The sequence below is a fragment of the Cantharellus anzutake genome (assembly GCF_015039405.1).
Source record: "Cantharellus anzutake strain C23 chromosome Unknown EI90scaffold_21, whole genome shotgun sequence".
NCBI lineage: Eukaryota > Fungi > Basidiomycota > Agaricomycetes > Cantharellales > Hydnaceae > Cantharellus > Cantharellus anzutake.
In genome coordinates, this window is record NW_024066971.1 from 690,707 (window position 1) to 710,041 (window position 19,335).

At 48.8% G+C, this 19,335-nt stretch overlaps 9 protein-coding genes across 9 annotated transcripts; 4 read left to right on the plus strand and 5 right to left on the minus strand.

Moving 5' to 3' along the window:
* Positions 1–1,188: 1,188 nt before the first annotated feature.
* EI90DRAFT_2919237 (histone chaperone) lies at positions 1,189–1,714 on the minus strand (the record flags this gene model as incomplete). Its single annotated transcript, XM_039054701.1, has 2 exons — positions 1,189–1,544; positions 1,606–1,714. The coding sequence occupies 2 exons, from the start codon at positions 1,712–1,714 to the stop codon at positions 1,189–1,191; spliced, it is 465 nt and encodes a 154-aa protein (XP_038916557.1).
* Positions 1,715–2,430: 716 nt separating this feature from the next.
* On the minus strand, positions 2,431–3,682 carry EI90DRAFT_3056239 (B-cell receptor-associated protein 31-like-domain-containing protein). The gene is made up of 9 exons (XM_039060217.1): positions 3,631–3,682; positions 3,544–3,571; positions 3,397–3,489; positions 3,316–3,344; positions 3,238–3,260; positions 3,088–3,184; positions 2,899–3,022; positions 2,733–2,838; positions 2,431–2,662 (listed from the first exon to the last, which is right to left on the minus strand). Exons 1-9 carry the CDS (start codon positions 3,645–3,647, stop codon positions 2,559–2,561), a joined length of 621 nt encoding a protein of 206 aa, XP_038916558.1. The 5' UTR covers positions 3,648–3,682; the 3' UTR covers positions 2,431–2,558.
* Positions 3,683–3,760: 78 nt separating this feature from the next.
* Positions 3,761–4,922, plus strand: EI90DRAFT_3056241 (uncharacterized protein). Its single transcript, XM_039060218.1, has 5 exons — positions 3,761–3,948; positions 4,008–4,090; positions 4,147–4,287; positions 4,352–4,601; positions 4,668–4,922. Exons 1-5 carry the CDS (start codon positions 3,840–3,842, stop codon positions 4,910–4,912), a joined length of 828 nt encoding a protein of 275 aa, XP_038916559.1. The 5' UTR covers positions 3,761–3,839; the 3' UTR covers positions 4,913–4,922.
* EI90DRAFT_3056243 (uncharacterized protein) lies at positions 4,783–7,954 on the minus strand. Its single transcript, XM_039060219.1, has 2 exons — positions 7,842–7,954; positions 4,783–7,784 (listed from the first exon to the last, which is right to left on the minus strand). Exon 2 carries the CDS (start codon positions 7,751–7,753, stop codon positions 5,030–5,032), a length of 2,724 nt encoding a protein of 907 aa, XP_038916560.1. The 5' UTR covers positions 7,754–7,784; positions 7,842–7,954; the 3' UTR covers positions 4,783–5,029.
* Positions 7,955–7,959: 5 nt separating this feature from the next.
* EI90DRAFT_912177 (5-formyltetrahydrofolate cyclo-ligase) lies at positions 7,960–9,017 on the plus strand. Its single transcript, XM_039068231.1, has 6 exons — positions 7,960–7,993; positions 8,061–8,152; positions 8,215–8,340; positions 8,394–8,552; positions 8,612–8,752; positions 8,808–9,017. Exons 2-6 carry the CDS (start codon positions 8,062–8,064, stop codon positions 8,960–8,962), a joined length of 672 nt encoding a protein of 223 aa, XP_038916561.1. The 5' UTR covers positions 7,960–7,993; position 8,061; the 3' UTR covers positions 8,963–9,017.
* On the minus strand, positions 8,926–9,988 carry EI90DRAFT_3154389 (casein kinase substrate phosphoprotein PP28-domain-containing protein; the record flags this gene model as incomplete). Its single annotated transcript, XM_039065927.1, has 5 exons — positions 8,926–9,169; positions 9,226–9,334; positions 9,400–9,442; positions 9,504–9,821; positions 9,882–9,988. The coding sequence occupies 5 exons, from the start codon at positions 9,986–9,988 to the stop codon at positions 9,117–9,119; spliced, it is 630 nt and encodes a 209-aa protein (XP_038916562.1). The 3' UTR covers positions 8,926–9,116.
* A 453-nt stretch (positions 9,989–10,441) lies between these two features.
* Positions 10,442–13,474, plus strand: EI90DRAFT_3194917 (uncharacterized protein; the record flags this gene model as incomplete). Its single annotated transcript, XM_039066402.1, has 7 exons — positions 10,442–10,536; positions 10,598–10,984; positions 11,091–11,191; positions 11,287–11,559; positions 11,639–12,209; positions 12,269–12,887; positions 12,946–13,474. 7 exons carry the CDS (start codon positions 10,442–10,444, stop codon positions 13,108–13,110), a joined length of 2,211 nt encoding a protein of 736 aa, XP_038916563.1. The 3' UTR covers positions 13,111–13,474.
* On the minus strand, positions 13,108–16,398 carry EI90DRAFT_3056248 (uncharacterized protein). Its single transcript, XM_039060220.1, has 14 exons — positions 15,994–16,398; positions 15,817–15,931; positions 15,672–15,758; positions 15,486–15,609; positions 15,257–15,432; positions 15,102–15,205; positions 14,960–15,045; positions 14,791–14,901; positions 14,631–14,738; positions 14,449–14,574; positions 14,328–14,390; positions 13,803–14,273; positions 13,628–13,748; positions 13,108–13,560 (listed from the first exon to the last, which is right to left on the minus strand). The coding sequence occupies exons 1-14, from the start codon at positions 16,172–16,174 to the stop codon at positions 13,277–13,279; spliced, it is 2,157 nt and encodes a 718-aa protein (XP_038916564.1). The 5' UTR covers positions 16,175–16,398; the 3' UTR covers positions 13,108–13,276.
* On the plus strand, positions 16,359–18,237 carry EI90DRAFT_3056252 (RNA polymerase I associated factor, A49-like protein). Its single transcript, XM_039060221.1, has 9 exons — positions 16,359–16,490; positions 16,558–16,726; positions 16,777–17,066; positions 17,118–17,191; positions 17,247–17,425; positions 17,482–17,655; positions 17,714–17,833; positions 17,882–17,907; positions 17,956–18,237. The coding sequence occupies exons 1-9, from the start codon at positions 16,406–16,408 to the stop codon at positions 18,048–18,050; spliced, it is 1,212 nt and encodes a 403-aa protein (XP_038916565.1). The 5' UTR covers positions 16,359–16,405; the 3' UTR covers positions 18,051–18,237.
* Positions 18,238–19,335: the final 1,098 nt, after the last annotated feature.

The window sequence follows — 19,335 nt, forward strand, 5'->3', positions numbered from 1 at the left end:
TCCCTCATACACTCATTAATCGGAGTTTCCTCACTTGGAACCCCGGTTTTCTTCTTCTGTTCCCCGCTCCCCTCTCCCCTCACAACCCACTTAATTTCCTCTGTGATTCGATTGATCGGACCGAACCACATTATATCTCCATCTCCTTTCCCTTCACCCCCCACGATGTATCGCTAGGATTTACAAAGTAGAAAGTACGAGACAAACGAACGATCAATCGCCACATACACGCCCATGTATCACGATAGTTAGAAGGAAACAAGATGGTTTTCACGACGACGACAAGTCGACAAGTCTTTCGGATAATTATCATCGTCATTGGAAGCAGAAACGGAAACGGCGAAGAACGCAACACCGACCCAGTTCGTTTCAAACTTTCTTGTTCCCAACCCAATCATTCCTCTCCTCGCTTCCTTTCCACCTGTCTTGCCCCGTTCCGTCATACGAATATACCTGCGTCGTGTCCCGCCTTGAGCTTCGTACGGTACGCACAACCATGCTACGGGCCTTACACGGCCAGCCCTTGGATCTAGCAAGTGTTGAACTGTGCGTGATCAGACATATGTGCTATAGGTAGAGGTGGGGGTTGGGGCTTAAGGATCGGATTTCCCAGAATTGCTTTTCTGTCTACACCTTTTCCACTCTTTGATGATGTATATTGGTTCATGATTGCATATGTTTCCTTGATCATGTAGGCAGAGACTCTTTTATTTATGGAAATCGATTGTTCAAATGTTGGTAACCGCGCATCCGTCGTGCTACGAGTGCACATGCAGAAAGTCCTTAATGTCGGAGAGAGAGCATGCATTCTCGTGTGTAATGCGGTAAAGCCAGTAAATACAGGTGTAACCAGACTCCGGAAAGAACGACGAGCCCCAGGTATCACTGAGGTGGCGGTGTCCAAGTAGCAGGAGGCACAGCTGCACTAGGAGGAAGTTGCTGCGAGCTAGCAGGAGGTGCGGCAATGTAGGCAGGTTGTGCGCTAGGGTACAATGGATGTTGTTGATGCTGTGTGGGTGGGTTTGGATGTGGCGGGTAGACGAGCGAGTATGGAGGCTGGGCAGCATGCTGGTTTGGGAATGTGTGATTATTTTGAGAACCATGATCTGTATCCCTGTTGATGTGAGGAGTAGCGCATGAATAATGAGTTGGCTTAGCCCAGTGCATAAACGAATAGAGGCAAGTGAGTTACGCATACCATTTGATACTAAATCTTGTCACCCTTGGTTTATTCGATACATCCCTTACCAATTTATCCCAAACAATATTCTCCGGCCGATTCTCATTCAGCTCAGGGCTATCATACTCGGTATTCTGATAATACCCAACCCTCACAAATTCCTGATCACGATAAGATCCCGTGAGGATGATAGCTGCTACTCCAAGCACATCTTCGTTCGGAATAAGATGAGGATTGGGAGCAGGCGAGGAGAATGCGAACGAATTAACACCGACGGGGACGGGTCCGACCATGCAATCGTCGAGCTCTTGATCAAGATTCTCCTTATCGGGTGATGACACAAAGATAAGCTTCCACTCAAGATCTAAGAAACGAGGGAGAGATGATCTCAGTAAAGAAAAAGGGAAGAAAAAACTTGGTCTTACCATCTTTCAGCGGTGCTATGCACTCGAACACAACGTTAAACTTGTAGTCATCTGAGAAGCGTGCAGGGTTGTTCAGAAAGACGACTTCGCGTATCGTTACAACAGACATGTCAAAAAGCTCTCCTGAGATCAAGGCAACGCGTTCTTCAGCATTTATTTCGCGGCGCGAGCGATGCGAGCGAGCGATCCGGTCAGGCATATACTCACAATCGAAAGATCGCCTGTGAACCGTAGGGAGGTATGTTTTTCTGCGCCCTAAAATGCCCGTCAACGTCCAGGTCTGAAGCCGTGTACTGATGGCTGGGGTGGTTGAGGGCGCGTACTCGGAGATAGCCGAGTGGTCTTGATGCCCGCCGATCGACCCACACTAGTACTCTTCAAGGACACTGTACAAAGACCAAGAGCCAGCAGGGGAATCCGCTTCCTGCCAAGGTTCCCAGAAAATCCTCCGGGATTCTCTAGTCCTCCTTTCTTGAATCTTCCGACTTGGAACCGCGCATTCTCTTCTATATAATATTACGGCTGGATCGAACCCTGCCGGCGTGATAATCAAACCTGGACAGTTGCATGTTAAAGCAGCAAAAGTGAAGTTGCCGAATGGCATTTCCACCATGTCTAGCGATGCCTTCCATCTACAAGCTGGTGGCAGGATCGTTCCCCCTTTCTGCTTTGTTCCAACAGGGCAAAACCAGGTATCTTTAGGTGAGACCATTTATGTCACAATTAATGCCTGCTCAGCAGTCGCGGACATTAGTCTTCATTGAATGGAAAGGCAAGCATGCGTAGGTATTAACTATCAATTACACAATCTGATGGAAGAATAGTAGAAGCCAGCTCAGAAAGATTGCTATAGAACTGTCAAGGCAGTTCGTGGCCTAGACACGAAGTAGGGCTCGTCGAGCAGCTGCGCTCGGGGTGCAGGGAATGCAGGGAGTGCAGGGAGCTCCGTGCTCTCAATCGACTCTTTTATCGGAAATTTGCCCCGTCGCCTCGTTGTACTTGTCAGCGAGCCGGTTGTATTCAGCGGCTTGCTGATCAGCCTGCTTCTTTAGCGTATCTATCATTGATCCAGATCAGACATGGGATCAGACCGCGGTCAATCAGTGAAATGGTGCAGAAGCACACACCAAAGTCTCTTTCCTTGCTTTGTAAGGCAGCAATCCTAGCCTTCAATTCGTCGATCTGCTTGGTTTGTTCTTGCGAAACGATAGCGGACTTGGAATTGTTAGCAGTCTGACAAACGCCAAAGTGGTCAAACTCTGGATAGAAGCATGGAAATTGAGCCAAACATACCGCCTTCTTTAACTTCGAGTACTCTTCTTCGATATGGACAAGGTCCAGAAGAATGAAAAATGTACGGGTGAGGATGATGGAGAGGAAAAGGGTGAATCCAGTTAGGTACATATTTCGTTGGGCGCTGTGAATGTTTCCAACGGGTCAGAAATGCTCTATCAGACATACAGATCCGCATGAGCGACGTACTAGAATTTCCGGGCGGCAACGTTAGTCTCTGTCCGGACATCACGCGTACCCTCGCCTTGCCCGTCCCCTTGAAGACGTAACATACGCTGAACAGCATCTTCAAGAAATATCAAACTGTTGTCCCACGCAGCCCCTCGAATGGAGACGTACCAACGAATAATATCCCAACGAATCTGGGATATCGTGAGATCAGAACCTGGCATGTATGAGAAGGTAACAAGGACGGACATGAACGCAATCTTCAGACCATAAGCCAGCTTCGGGAAGCGTAAGAAAGAAATGTTGGCTTGGCAGCAAGAATCATCCTACTTTGGCAACAAGAACATTCTCGTTGAGGAATTTGAACATCTTTTTGCGAACTGCGAATGGGAGCGGCAGCACAAGTAGACAGAACGTCGCCATCTTAACCAAATCTTGGCATTAGCGGGTGGAAATCAGTCCCAGAATTTAACATGCCTCCGCAACCATGAGGAAGAACGTGAGACTGTCGAGATGCAGTGCATGTGCTCAGTGTCCTCTCGACGATATGTTGAGCAAACTTACGTATAATACACAGTCATGCTTAAATCTTCTCAGATAGAAAGTAGGAAACGATGATGTTGGGAGGTTGACCTCGCTGCTTTATAGTGACTGTGGAGACGTGTCTGCTGAATTGCGTCACAAGCACCGGCGGCGCTTACATAAACCGATGTCCCTCGTGACTCTCGTGCGTCTCAGAGCACGCCCTTCGATTCAGGCGCAGGTCCTGCGTGATGTCTGGCTATGATGACTCAGGTGCAGGCCCCAGTCGAACAGGAGGCCTTGTTTTAGAACTGTCTGCCAATTACCAACCACCCAAGAAGAAGAAACGCGTCAAGCATGGTGAATCTGCTTCAGTCATTACGTGGACTTGAGCCTCGCATGCTTACCCCACCGTTAAGATACGGTTTATTCCCAACCCCTTGACACTGGGATAGGAAAGAATGCGAATACGCAGCTGTTCTTTGTCCTTGGCACGCTGAAGGCTAGTCTTTATCCTTTCATGATCTTTAACCCAACTTCATGACGATGATCTACTAGAAACGGAATGGGCCTATGAGCCTTCGGGATTTATCTATAATGACAAATAATATATTAGAAACGGATCCTACTTTGCTTGAACGCTTCGAAGCCCACGAGAATGTAGTCAAGAATCCAACGAACGGCTTGTACACCTATAGAGTACGTCCTCACTCCATATGTATCACAGTGAAGCGCTATATCCCTCACATCCCACATAATGAAGCAAGAGCAACAACATGAATCTTTTGCTTCAAGAGATGAATTACTCAAAGAAATAAAGTCCCACTCACGGCGGGGCGGAGGTTTATCGTTCAACCACTTGAAGACAACATGGAATGGGGCACCCACTGTGGTAGAAGAGCTTGAGAACGAAGGCCTTATACTTGTCACCAGATCAAGTAAAGATGGCCAGCCGAAAATGGTTTTCTGGAACGATATCCCTCCGCAGGAGGGAGGAAAGCAGATCGAGTCTGGTGAGTGGAGACTATTCTCAATGACCTTTGTGCTCTTATCATCAATCTTCGATTGCTGGGAAATAGAATTCCAACAGATGTGGCAAAGCCTCAAATGGCCCGCCGAGGGTGATTTGGAAAGAGTCCTGACGTCTATGAATCGAACCGTGGCACAGACCAGTGGAACGGCAGCATTGGCATCGAACAAGAACTCAAAAAGCAAGAAGTCGAAGAACACTACTCGAGTTAGGCATGTCAAGATCCAAAATACCCATCTTGCCAACATCGACCTCACAAAAGACTACACTCCGCCATCTACAACGGGTTCATAGACGTCCCCGTATTACACCCCTACTGTATTATACATCTAACTCACAATATGATGCATCTACGGGTCCTTACTCACAGAATGATAATCGGTCATCACCTTGTCATGGTCACACAGATCATCACCCAAGGGTCGCCCTCCTGATCGTGAGTTCACGCTTCCTTGCTTTTCGTACTGCTCGGCGAGCCCTTGCTTTCAACAAGCCTTGCTCTACCCACCGAGACACGCGTTTCTCCTTTCTTCGAAGATCACCCCTATTCCGTCTAAACGCAGTCTTCGTCTTCTCTAGCATTTCCTGATATTCCCTCCATTCATCACTCTCTTTCCCCTGCGTACCTGCGCCATCCCGATACCCAATCATCGTCCTCGTCATCGCCAGCTCCCTCTCAGTGGGGCAATTATCCCTTCCAACCCAATCAATAATCCAGGCTCGGAGATTCTCGATTGGGCTGGATTGAAAATTGAAACCTATGTGTTTCTTAGCGTCCTCGAAAATGGGAGGGGCTTCTCCGACTTCAGCGAATCGGGTTAGCGCAAGGCGGAGCGTGTGGCGTGACGGTGCGATCCCAAGAGCGCGCTGCCATGCCAATGTTTCGGGGATTTCGTCCGCAAGGTTATGAGCGCAGAGAAGGCGCATATATGCGTCAAAGCTTCGTCGAGATGGGATGATGTCGTAGTATGGTCCAACGGGAAGAGGTTGATCCTTTGTGCCTACTCTGTTTACTGACTTGGGCATCCTTGGGAAGAAGAACGGCCGTCCAGGCATGAAAGGCGCCATACCATCTAAGTTCGCCACGGCGGGGATCTCTACATTATTCAGTTCGGGCCAATTCCCTAGTATAACGTCCCGGAAAACATCTTTCGCTCTCTGCCAAGCCTGCCTGCCGTGCCACCAGAAACCATCGCTCTCGACCTCTCCTTTCAACACTGATTGTACATAGATGGAATGGTCCTGGGGGCTTCGAGATTTGCTCTCTTTCGCTAGCATTGAGGAGTCCGATCGTGATCGCGACCAACCAAAACCCAGCAAATCCACCATTCTGCTTGCATGCTCCCTCGAGCTGAAGCTGGAGGCGGTAATAAGAATGGTGTTGAGAATGCTATCATTAGGTCGGATGCCATACATGGCTTCCATGTTGTCCCAAAGATAGTAACAAAGATGGGGACGTCCGTTATGTGCCAGTTTTCGGACGAAATCTGAAACAACATGGACGTTCAAACCCTGTTTGCCACAGGAATCTAAAATGTCAAAAGCATCGGCAAGGCGGTTATTAGCCGTGAAAGCGTGAACAGCGGCACTTGCAAAATGAGGGCCGGATGACGACGATTGCTGTATCTGGGGCTTTATGTACGTATCCCATATTCGCAGGGCGCCCGCAGCATCACCCCGTCGTGCCAGTCCCTTGACGATGGATGCTAGAGCTGCGGGATCTAGACGTGTATTGTCAAGCCCTTCGAGTACATCGAACAATTTTTTTGCCGAGAACCCATCTTGCATGGATAACGCTGCCAAAAAGGTGGAGAGGAGACGATGTCGCTCTTCAGAACTTCTCCCCATATTTGTGTTGGAGTCGACATGAAGGCGAAGGCGCTGAAGATAAGCAAATAATGGGTGGGGGAAACGGTGCAGATCCCGAGATCGAGAGTCACGGGCAAATGAAGAAATAAATAAAATATTAAGAGGAGTTATGGTTTCACGGTTGATCTTCCCGCGGGTCTTAATATTGACCGCCGATGCACTTGACGCCGAATTCGGCTGCTCCGTGTAAGCGGACTTGTTGAACCCAGACGAAACGGGTACAACAGGATGCTTTCTTGCTATTCTTGCTCGACGTATAGAGTCCAACTCAGACGCAGCTCGGCGAGTCATTCCAATGGACGCATACTGAGATAAAGCTTGCCGAGAAAGCAAATACGAGAGTCTCCCACTCTTTTCTGATCCCTGTCTCCTGAGATAGCGAATAGCCCGCAACCCAAGATGCCTAGCGATCGAAATCACGACCTTCTGCGTATCCTCTCCCATTACGTCGTATCCTGCGCGTTTCATACGCTCGAAGATATCAATGAGGTGGGTATCCTTGTCGAACATAACTGCGGTGAGTACGCTACCGCCAGAGGATTTCAATGCAGCTCCATTGCTTTGAGTGTTGGCTAGGGCAATAATGACCCGATGAAAATCCTCCACTGTGAATGCTGAGCGCCGTAGGGAGACGTAACTGTTCACGAGGATGGGAAGGCCAGAGTAAAATTGCATCTTGGCGCCAGCTTCAATGAGAGCGGCGACAAATGAGCCATGCGCCTTAGAGTGATGGTCTCTGGAGATGAGATATCGAAACCACTCATATGCTATGCTGAGATGCTGAGGTCCTCGTATCTTTGAATTGACTATGGCAAGAGCAAGCCAGGAAGGCTGGTTGAAGGGTGAAGCAGAATGTTTCTTACCGGCTGAGGGGCTGTTGTGGTTTGGTGAAAACAGGCTCGGGGTGGTAACTAAGTTATGCGCCAAGGCGCTGAGAGCAGTAGTCATATCAGGAGCAGCTAATGCATTTCGCCAACGCAGAAACTGGTATTCATCAACAGCCAACGATTCTAGGAAAGATCGTAGCTCCTTCTGTCTTTCGGGTTTACTAATGAGATCTGCCAATGACCACACAGGACGGGTTGAATATTCTTCGGAGGAGAAGATGCTGACAAGGGACTGGACGGTGACATGAGGGTTATTTGGAGTTGAATGCACGCCACAAGAGCGAAAGATTGACGCAGCAAGCTGGGATCGGGCACGGGAAAACCAGTGGATTTGAAGCCGCCTCACTAACACACCATAATTGCAGGAAGAAATGACCATTCGCTAAGGTCTTCCGCACTTCATTTCAACGCTGAGATTGTGTGGACCTGTTAGGCTTTAAAAAGTCTTGTCATTTTTTAGTCCTTACCCTCCGCCACTGTTGTTCGGGTTACAGAACGGACTGTTATAGGTCGAGAAACCAGTGGTGTGCAGACCTCGTCCTAAAAGCCTGGCCAATTCAAATGTTGGAATGTAGCGGCAACTTCCACTGGTACAGTATTCAAATACACACCAACATCGGTAATCTCGTTCACCTCTTGCCATTTTTCTAATTGCGGGGGACTCAGCAGAATTGAATCTATATGAGGATGTCGTCAATTGTCTTCGCAAAGAAGGCCCTACGGTCAACTATCCTTGAGGCCAGAAAACGCATCCCGCCCAATGAAAGAGAATTGCAATGTACCGTATGCTCAGGGACTCACTCAAATCGACCCACGACAGCTTTAACAGTTCTATAATAGCCCGGGAAATAGCTCTTGCGCTGACCTCTTGCCCCGAGTACCAACAAAGTTCGTCCATTAGCTGCTTTCTTTCGATCGACGGAGAAGTCGACACATCGAGTGTCATCGAGGATATTTTGAAAAGAGGTAATCATGAACCGAAGCGTAGTACTTTACATTTTTACCTCGTGCAAATACAGGGAAGCGATTGTTTGTGCCTCGCGTGGAGAAAATTTCTGGGGTGATGGAGATGCTCAGAATATATAGCCTGGACGACTTGTCCAAATTGTCTCCTGGTGTGTGGGGCATACGGGAGCCAGGGAAGATATCAAATACTGGAGACGGTCCCAGAGAGAATGGTGCGCAGCCATTATCCCTCAACCGGCTAGCTAACAAATGGCCTTCATGAAATGACTAGCCTTGAACTCAACCCTGGATATGATTATTTTGCCAGGCGTTGCCTTCGACTCTCTGGGAAATAGGATAGGGTACGGTAAAGGCTACTATGACCGCTTCATTGCCTCCTATTGGTCCGCAAGGAAGTATAAGCCTGAGCTATGTAAGTCGCTGACACCTGGTTGCCAAGCCCACGAGCACTGACACGCTTCGCACAGTTGGATTGGCATTCAAAGAGCAAGTCGTTGAACCTGGGACAATTCCATTAGAAGAGCACGATGAATCTGTGCAAGGAGTTATTTCTCCTGCTTTTTCTGGCGTTTTGCACAGGGTTGCGAGTTCAGATGACGCGGACAATAAAGGAACGAATTAGCAGCTGTTTGTGATTGTTCGCATCCACTTTCCCACAAAAGTTCCTCCATCGACTCTCTAATCTTCCGAGACGTATTGGGGTATAGGTTCTTGAGTAAATACATCGTGAAATCACCTAATTATACATTGAGGCGGAAAGACGCGACTGGGGGACTCTAACGTTTCTGCTTGGATGCTAGCTGCTTGGCCTCCAGCTCCGCTTGCTTGGCTATTGAACATGTGGTTAAGGCAACGCATTTCCACCTTCGCGTAGGATGGGCTTACCATCTTGCTCCGCTTTCCTCTTCGCCGCCGCCGCTTCCCGCTCTTTACGAATTGTAGCAAGCCTGGCCAAATCGGCCTTTGCTTCAAAAGTCTTCCCTGCAGCCTGAAGCTAAGAGCGCAGGTCACCCAAACAGGTAAGAAGCTGTCAAAGCAACGAAACACTTAAATCCGCACCTTCCTGTATTTTTCTGTGGCCTCTTTCTTCTCTTTCGCTTCTCTGAGACAAACACCAAGGGCCATTAATTATTTTACCCCCGCAAGTCAGGAATCTCCCTAACCTTTCCCTTCTAGAAGGTTCTTTCTCCGGGGCGGACAAATCAGACGCTCTCAGGTTCTTCTGGGGTTGCCGGTTTGGATTGATCAAGTCTGCGTCGTCCTCGTCCTCATCCTCTTCATCTAAACCTTGTGTCTTTTTCTTGATCGCATGTTTAGTTGCCTTTTTTTCTGAGCGCGACAATGTTGAATCCTTGGAGGCCGCAGGAGTGGAAGTGGATGGATTGAGGACACCATCGTCGTCGTCACTGGTCTCCTCAGTAGATTCATCCTCCTCTTCCACCTTTTCCCCCTCACTGCCGTCTGCACCTCGTCGTTTAGAGCTAAATCATTTCGCGCTCAGCATTGCTATATGGAGCATAAGTTGTGCCAATCAAACTCACAACCGTTTGTCTTTTGAGACTGCGACTCCATCTTCGCCGAGTACAAGTTCCCTACTAAAAGCATGTCCTCCGCCCCTCCTTGGTCCGCGCGCTTTTCCTCGGGCCATTAGACTTGGAATGCGAGATCTATAGACGGCACGAGTGTCAAATTCAGCCCTTTATTGGGCGTTACTGAAGTTCAGCGCTAGGCAGGTTACCAGCCTCTATTAGAGTTCAAGCGCAACAACTCCGGTCTCTCTCTCTGAGTGGGCACGTGACGTGCTCTGTGAAGCAAGGTAACGTGATCAACACGAGATTGAATTCCCAACTTAGTTGAGCCCCTCCATTTTTGAGTTCTTGCTCTGGGTCTCGACCTGAGGTGTTTCAGCACCTCTGAAGACACGTCTGAAGCAACCAAGATCCTGCTCTCTCACTTTAGAGTAACTCACGCTCGTCCACAACAAGCGAACCGTCCTTGTTATGCGCATGGCCAGACGCGAAGCCGAGACTCAAATCGAATTTAACCATTTCCTAGAGGAAAATCTTTAAGTGATCTGGCCTGAGCTATTGGGTGAACAGCAATGGAGCGTGATCGAGTTATGCTAGAGCCTCCTCCGTCGGAAGGGCTGACTTGGAGAGAGCGCAATGCCCTCAAGATGCGTAATAGAGTTGGCTCGTCAGTGTTCTGTGGTTATTACAAAATAGGTGGTTCTGCAGGACTCTGATAAGGTGTTCAGACGTTTTGTGCCGACAGCTTCGAATGCTTTGCTAGAACGACTCATGACGATGTCTTCGCCCGAGAGATCACCTCCTCCGGCGAAGTCTACGACGGTGCCTGCTGAAGCCTCCTCAGAACGACAGCCTGGAGGATCTCAAAATGACAATGAGACGAATGCATCTTCCAAACAACCCAGGACTAGAAGAGGTCGACGGAAACCAAGGGGTGACCTCCCCCCCTCTGAGTCTGACGATCCACTTTTAGCCTCGGAAAGTACAAAGCCCTTGCCACCTACGAGAAAGGGGGGTCATTCTGCTTCAGTCCCCAAGAAATCGCCCTCTATCACTGGGCGAAAGGCTGCACCGGCTGCATCGAAGGCTACACGTTCATCGAAACGCCCGGCCAGGTCAGCCTCAGATACCGCCACTTCGGACAGCGATTGTGGGGGGCTTTCTTTCTTGAGCTTAGATGGGAAATTGAAAATTTCTACTTTGTGTTGCAGTTGTTCCTAGGGCACCGCGAGGACGGTCTCGCAGTCAGAAGCCACTACACTCCACCAGTCCTGTCCATATTGACGAAGAAGACGCCGTAAAAACAAAGAAACCCAATCTAGGTGCCGATGAACAAGGGTCCCATGCAAGGAACTCATTACAGACGCGTTCCTACTATGAAAGTTCATGCACGAGTGAAGACGATCTCAATATAAAGGGCCCTTCCAAGAGCAGGGGAAAGGGAAAAAAGTCTTCTACGAAAACTTCTCACCTCTCTTGCCAGCAGCTCTCGCCTATCGTGGAAGCCGCTTCCCCCACTTCTTGTCACCATGTTACTCCAAGCAAACATTCTACGGAGGTCTTAGAGGCCCCCGCTTGTCTAAGAGCATAGGGCTAACCGTCAAGTCTAAGACGGGTAAGAATAACGGTCCCTCCGGTACCGCATCTCTTCCGGCGGCCTCCAGAAAAAGTGTCAGTTTTGATGAAGACAGTAAGCCCTCGTAGAGTTACCTCCACAGTAGCAGGCTACTCCCTTTGTTGACGCCTCATCTTCTGTTACTTTCATTCAGGGAAAGGAAGCCCTAATGAAAAGAAGCGACAGACTCAGGCGTTGCCCAAGACGAGAGGGCGTGTCGTTGTCGCTAATGAACCCTCCGACGATGAAGCCCAAATCCGTTCGTCCCTCGAAGACAACCACAATATTTCCAACCACTTTAGTGATACTAAGTCTATTGGAAGGACAGCGCGAACTAAGACTACCTCATCCCTACCTTCTGTTTCGAAAGCACTTTCGCCCATTGCGGAAAGTACTAGTCCTTCAGAGGCCCCTCACTTGTCGCGAGATCCCCCACCATCTCGGACTCTGGGAAAGAGAAAGGGGCACATGAATGAGCTTTCTCCTGAACCGTTAGCCGTCACGGCAGCCAAAAGTACCACCACTCGGAACCGCCACCGGAAACGGTTGCAGCCCAAGGCACAGCAATCTCGTTCCGCTTCTACTACTCTATCTCTCCCCCCTCCACCACGCAAGAAAGCTTATTCTGCATCGTCCAAAGATTCAGTTCAACACATCGTGCCCAAAAAAGCGCTGCCAAACTTGGCTGCCGTGGTGGACCTTGAAAATTCCGACGAGGATGCAATGTGAGCCCATCGACGAATACACATCGCAAGGAACTAACACGGAGGAAATTGCACTTTAGAATAATCCCAATGCCGAAGCGACTGAAAAGAGCACTGGGTAATACAGACCCTCCTGTCCAAGAGGAGAACGAAGCCTGTCCGAAAAATTCTGTAATCGTCCCAAAAGCAGCTGTTACACGCCGGAAAAATAGCCAGGCATCCAAGGCGAGACAAGATAACCCGTCATTAAACGAACAGTGTCCGCCCCGAGGCCGACGACTGACCTCGGATTTGGAAGCCTCAGACAGCAACAACAGCAAAGCTTTGAGTAGAGCACGGAAAGGGAAACCCGATAAAGTTTGCCATGTTGTTCCCATTCAGGCGAGTGCCACGAATGTGGAAGCTGGTCCTGATCGAAAGGCCTCGTTCAAGCAAGTCAATCTTCCCTTCCATTTCGTGGCGAAACTAAATAGGGCCTTTAGCGTGTCGTCTACTTTGGCAAGTTCTCTGAATGGAAACAGGTCCTCTTCCATATCAAATGCTGACCCAGCACCGAAAAAGAAAAGAAAATCGTTTATCGAAATTCATGACAACATCGAAGACCAGGAGGTGGAGGAGCTAAACCGGCAGGCCGACGCCGTATCCCTTTCATATGTGAACACCGTTAGCCCGCCTGTCCCTCGAGCCCGTGGCAGCAAGGTTCGTCAATGGGCTCGTTATCGTTGTATGCTTGTCTTAGCTTTCATGAATGTGGCAGGTTCGGAAGGGTAAGGCGCACGCATCCCCAGATACCGCTGCAAATGGGCCGAGAGCGGTGCCAAGTGGTAATGGTCCAGCCCGAACGGTCCGAAATGTTGTCAAGAGATCAGCACGAAAAATAGATCCTGGGAGCGAGGACGATCCATTGGACTTATTCGAGTAACAACTTGTTATTCTCTACTTAATCTGTTCCAAACCACATGGACCCTTCGACACCCACCATTGAGATACCTTAATCTTGCAATGTATTGTAGCACCGTAAACGCACGCACCCATAGTATGAAACACGAATAAGTTTATGTAGAATAACATCCCCCCAACGTCTACTGTCATGACCCCGAATACATCACAGGACTACGCGTATTCGAGACTGTGCGGTGATCGTGGGGCGGCGCCGACGTGGAGCTGCCCTCCTCCTCACCTTCGGGACCTTCACCTTCGTCGTCTACCAGATCATCTACAAAATTCTGCAGGTCATACTCGGTACAATTGACTAAGTCATGTCCGTTCAGGGTTGGAGTGGATCCATCTTTCGAGGACGATATGCTCCTAGAATCACCATTAGATCTCGGTTTGAGTAGTTTCCCTCTTGCCTCTAGCTTCTTGAGGAGCTCTTTGAAAGTAAGTGGGTGACATAAGGTGTACGTAGCAGATGCATGAGAGATATGGATCGTACTCACTCTGAACGTACTCTTCGATGTACTTCTTCATCTTCTTGCGCTTTTCGTCGGATAAAGACTCCACTTTCCCATCCTTGAAGCTAGATGACTTCATCTCCTTGCCCGTAATTAGGTGCGTCAACTGGAGTGGGAAGCGAGTGAACGACTAACTCCGATATAATATATGCTTACAAACCTCCTTTGCGTGCTTCTTGAAGGTGTCATGGTGCATTAGATCACGATATCGTGACATGTACCTCACCACCACCTCGCCCACAAGCTTGAGTAACCGAGTTCCTGGGTCATTCTTTACTGTTTTCTTCTTCTTGTAACGCTCTTTTGCCTTGGCCTTTGCAGCATCTGCAACAAGTTTCTCCTTCTCAGCCTCCTCAGCTTCTCGCTGTGCTGCCTCGGCAGCTAGTGCAGCAGCCTGAGTAGCCTGGGCAATGATCTCCTGCAACTGAGTTTTTGACGGGCCCGCGAGTGTGGGGAATGTGAACGTAGGTAAATATGCTGGGCTTTCAGGCGGAAGTGGGGATGGCTGAGGCTCTTCAAGCTTTGTCAACTTAAACGTTGGTGCTTGCCAGGCTTCGTCGTCAGTGATAACTCGCTTTTCAGGGCGTTCGGTGACGGCAATGACCCGAATGGGTTCCCCATCCTCATCTTGCTGGACAGAAGATGAGCTCAATTTTCATGCATTGGTGGAAGACGTGACACTCACAATCCTTGTCGGCCGCCTTGGTATCCGATACGCAGTGCTCAATGAAGTCCATAGAGCAAGAAGCTTAAAACGACCTAGTTCACTCCCGAGACTATAGAGGCCATGAATTGGAACAACGCACCGATTTCGCCTTTTCTGCAAGCGCGCTGTCTTCCGAAGCTGTCAACTTTCTGACGGGTTCCTCGATCTTGGAATCTTCCACTTTGTTTCGATTCAGCAAGGGCCATCTCTCTATAGACTCCAGTATCTGAGGCGGTGATTTCATTAACGATTGCAAGTTACAAGATGATGGGAAGTGCTCACTGATTTACAAATATTCAAGTCGTGTTCGTTCTCCCCAAGTAACGTAGTCATAAGACTGAAGCCACGTAATCGCATCATTCCGCGTAGGGCATTTGTGTCCTCCGTTACCTATAAAACCGATTGGAAAGCATGAATGAGCGCCAACGGGGCGAAAACGCACCTTAAGCCTATTTAGCAGGTGGGGCAGCATATTCTTGCTCGAGCTCGAAGCCGCACGTATCGCCTGACATAGTGTAGGGACATCTTCTTCCGATATTGGTTTGAGCGGGGGCTAGTTTGTGCATAATTCGGATACGATTGCATTTAGGTAACATGCGAAGGAGACATACAACATAGTCCTCGTCGAGTTTCCTACTCTTTCTCCGTCTCGACCCTTTCAGGCCGAGCTGCTCAACATCTTCAGTGATGCCAAGTGCTGCAGAGGATTGCTCGTCCATCAGATTTAATAGGCAGACCAGGAGCCAAACTTACCATCAAGGTATAGATCATCCATTACTCCGATGTCTGTCTGAGTTTTCCCACCGATGTATCCGACACAATTGGGTTCCCCACAGAAACACTCCTGAGCATCGTGACTACAACAGCAAATCAGATTGCTACAGATGAACACGATGATTATCGCTTACCCGTAACGATCAACGTTATAATTGAAAGTGAGCTCTTCATACTGGAAGATACGACGTTTCGCGAATATTCCCATCCGCACATGGTTCCCAACAAACCATTTGGATACATAGCAGTTTGGATTGCAACTATGGTTCGCAAACCGCCCAATACCTCCCTTCTTGGTGGCATCAATGAACTATGCAAACATTTATAAAAGCCCTTCAGAACCTGTATGAGGCTGGCACTCACCTCATCCTTTTGGAGCATCATGAAGTAAAAATGTTGTATGCTTTCCTGGGCGTACTTTTGCATACGTCTTAGGAATTCCCTCTCTTGTACTACTTCACCGATGTACTCGTAGATAAGAGAATCGCTGAGCCGGTTTACGTGCACTGAGGATATGCCGAAGTTTAAGTGGCGACATGAGACACGTACCTCGCGATGTCCTCTTCCGCCCGTAACCCATAACCTTTCTTCTCGGTTAGCACGACTCCTATCGGGGCATAGTACTTTCTCTGCAACCTATCGCGGAACTTTGAACGTTAGGCAACAAAAAAGGGTTGGCACATCGATGATCTACCGTTGGTTCTGACAGTGTGAACGAGAGGGACAATCCCCTTCGATACATTCGACGAGAGTAAGGCGATTGATACAATCTGAACCATCCCCACATGCTAAATAGCTTTCACTACGGCCTGGCATCGTAGTGAGTATAACGAACCATGGAAAGAGGGATAGATGGGAGTGTAGCACGAACCTGGGGTATAAACACAGTCACAACTGGTTCCTTCGTCCTGATTTTGCCATCTACCAAGGGAAGAGTTTTGGTAGATGTTCCCAGGAATCTCAATGAAGCTAGAAAGCGCCTGTTCATCTGCCCGCGGGAGGTCCGGGATGAGAATTGGGTTTACTGGCGGAGCAGGCACCTTGCGAGGCATCAAATGTGACACTCAAGGAGTCTCTTCAAGGCAGTGCGCGGAAATGAGAACCCAGACGAATAGTTTAGACTAATGCACAATGAAAAGCAACGCAAACGAATGCCCAAAGAAGAAATCTGTGCCTGTCACCCCAGGACTGTCGAAATATAGGCGTCAAGGACTGAATTGGGGAGCTTGCCGCTCACTCTGAAAGATTGAACTCTCTTCAAGTGGCTCATTCGTTTGGGTGTGATGGAATCGCCTTCAAAGAAGAGAAAACGTGATGTTAGGCTACAAATCGTGCCTTCTGATAAAGCCGAGCTAGGGCCCGCTCTTGGTATGTGGCCTGATGCCAACCGGACCCTCGCTGTGAGCTCATATTTTCATTTTACATTCTGGATTAGTCACATATTCTGCCGTCGTTCCTCCTTCCGACACTTCGTTTCGAGCACTCAAATCCACCCCTCCAGCAGGAGATCCGCTCAAGCCTTTCACCTTCGTCAAGGGAGAAAGCGAGTCTGTTGAATTTGAGAGCATTGCTGGAAATGGCTCAGCAACGAATCAAACCTGCCAGTAAGACCCATTTCTTCTGAGCATTTTTGACACGCATAAAATTTCGCCAGGTACATGCTCGGGATTTATGATAAAGACAACAGCGTCATTCGCCTGCACGCGGCTCCGCACTATGTTGTGGCCCATTCTGTAAAGCGCGTCAAGGCTCTGACTTATTCCACTTCTCCATCTTTAACGACCGGTCAGCAGAAGCACGAGTTAAGTGAAGCATTCGGCGCCGCAAAAGCTGTTAAAGCTGCTCGCCAAGCACAGCGCAATCAAGTGGACTTGTCCGCCGTGGAAAACGTAACACATCTCCAGCAGACCGTGGACGCTAGAACCGCAAGTCTCCCGACTGAAGGTGCGTTGTAACTTGGGTTTGTCAGGGAATGGTTGATCAATGATTATGCAGAGGAACACCGAAAAGTGTCTAATGAGCACATGCCATTTCCTCGTGCCAATCTTCATGCATCTATTCCAGGCGAGGTTGTAAATTTGTTTGGACTATTTGGTTGCCGTGTTAATCCGTGGGGGTGTTCAGGTGTACAACTTGGACGATATTGCACTGCCGGAGGAACTCAAGTCATTCGATGTGAAACCAATCCTCTCCGCTCATACGAATGCCGACCGTGCTCAACTGTTACCGTACTTAAGTTCAATTTGGGCAAGAGACTGCCTACAAACATTGTTTGGCGCAGGAGCGCCCGATGAAAGCACACTGTGCGTGTGTAATGACTGTGACTGGCAAAATGTACAGCTGATGAGGCTTTGTGCAGGAGGGAGTTCATGTTTGCTTGTTCGATGATGGCGTTCAGAAGCCATTTCTTACAGAAAGTGGGATTCGGACGAAGGAAAATAGGAGCAATACTGGAGGAACAGCATGGAATACCGAGCCTCGTTATCCACGGTCTTCTTGATCGCTTTACTGAACAATCAGAATCACGCAGGATGTATGTTCTTGACCCATCAACCTGTTTACGTCTTCATAACTTGGGTTTGTATACCCAGGCTAACATCAACGATGGGCATTCGGTTGACGTCGCATTTGCTTGCGCTTTGTCTCCGCTTAAACCGTTACACACTCCCACTTGAAGCGCTGTCCCTTGACCTTGCTCTTGACTACCCCAAGTGCGTAGGCAGTGTATTTGGCTGGGCCTCGACTGATATCTCCTTTAGACTGCGCGGCTTTATGATGGGTTTAGGCAGGTATATTGCAATCCATGGGCTACTTGTACTCATGACTGTTTCAGGATGCCGCTTCACTCTCAACAAGCAAGCTGTATTGAGTCTGCCCCTCTCTAAGGGTATCAACCAGCGTTCCAGAAAGAGCAGATCCAGGCGTTGATCGCATCCAAGATCAGATCATGATGATCGTCCCTCTCCTGGCGATTAAACGGTTCAATGTGTGTGCGTGGATCGTCCGTGTTGGCATAGCGTTCAGGCTATGGTTTCTTGCTAGAATCATATTAACCACCTACTCATACATAATGATTAGTTTGGCTGGGGCTATAACGCGAGTCATCTTATCGCCGTCAAGATTGAGTACTGGTGTAACAGGGAAAACTCCGCTATCGTGAAGGAAACATACTGTTGGAATACAAGTCATTGACAACATGCTCCCACAGGACAGATGTGCAGTATCCCACGCTCCGACTAAGCAGGTTACCAGCCTCTATTGGAACACTCCGACGCATCTGTGCGTCGCTTGACCCCTCCAGTATAGCCTCATTATACTGCTTATAAGTACCGAATGCACAACTAATGATAATTATGCTTACTGTCTAACTTTTGGTCGCACGTACCTTGGTCTTGCGTTGCTGTGCCGGAGCACACTACGTCCATATCGGGCCAGTCATAATAACACATGCATAGGGTTATGCCACCATTGGGCCAGTGTTGAGAGATCTATCTTATTACCCTGCGGCCTCATTTTTACATGGCAGATCATCGATACATATTTAGGGATCACACCAGATAAGTGTGTAAATACACGTTTCGAAGCTGATTTCCAACAGGCGTAACTGACGAGCCTGGTCCATTCAGGGAAAATAAATGGCAGGATAAAATCAAGAATGCACTAATGGATGGATGGATGGATGGATTCATTTTAGAGTACGTAACCGTGCCTATCGGCATATGCCGTACTATAGTGACTCGGGTGAAAAAAGTTTGGAGAACATAAGGATGTGAAGAAAGGAATTTGTTTGACCTAGGAAGTATGAGACATCGAGTAATCAATGGTGTGAAGGAGAATAAAGTGAGATGAAGCAATAACACATAAAGGGGCATGCGACCCCTGCACTGAGGTTGAACAACGGGTGAGGGAGAATGGAGGTGGAAAGAGGTTGGATAGAGAAAAGGACACGCGACCCCCAGTGTTGGGGTCGCATGTTTTGCTGCTGTGTGCCTATGGTTAAGTCAATGTTTGAGTGCGCGGTTCTTGCGGGTGGGTGAGTTGGAGGGTGCTTTCACGGGTTTATGTCACGGTAGGCTGGTGAATGTTCCAGTGGCAGCGAAAGGCGATGGATGTTGGTGGCATCTTGCTCATGCTTGTTGAATAAAGGCATGTGGCAGATAGGCCTTTGGTAGAAGGGGTAGTGGAGAGAAATGAAAGTGTTGGGGTGACGGCA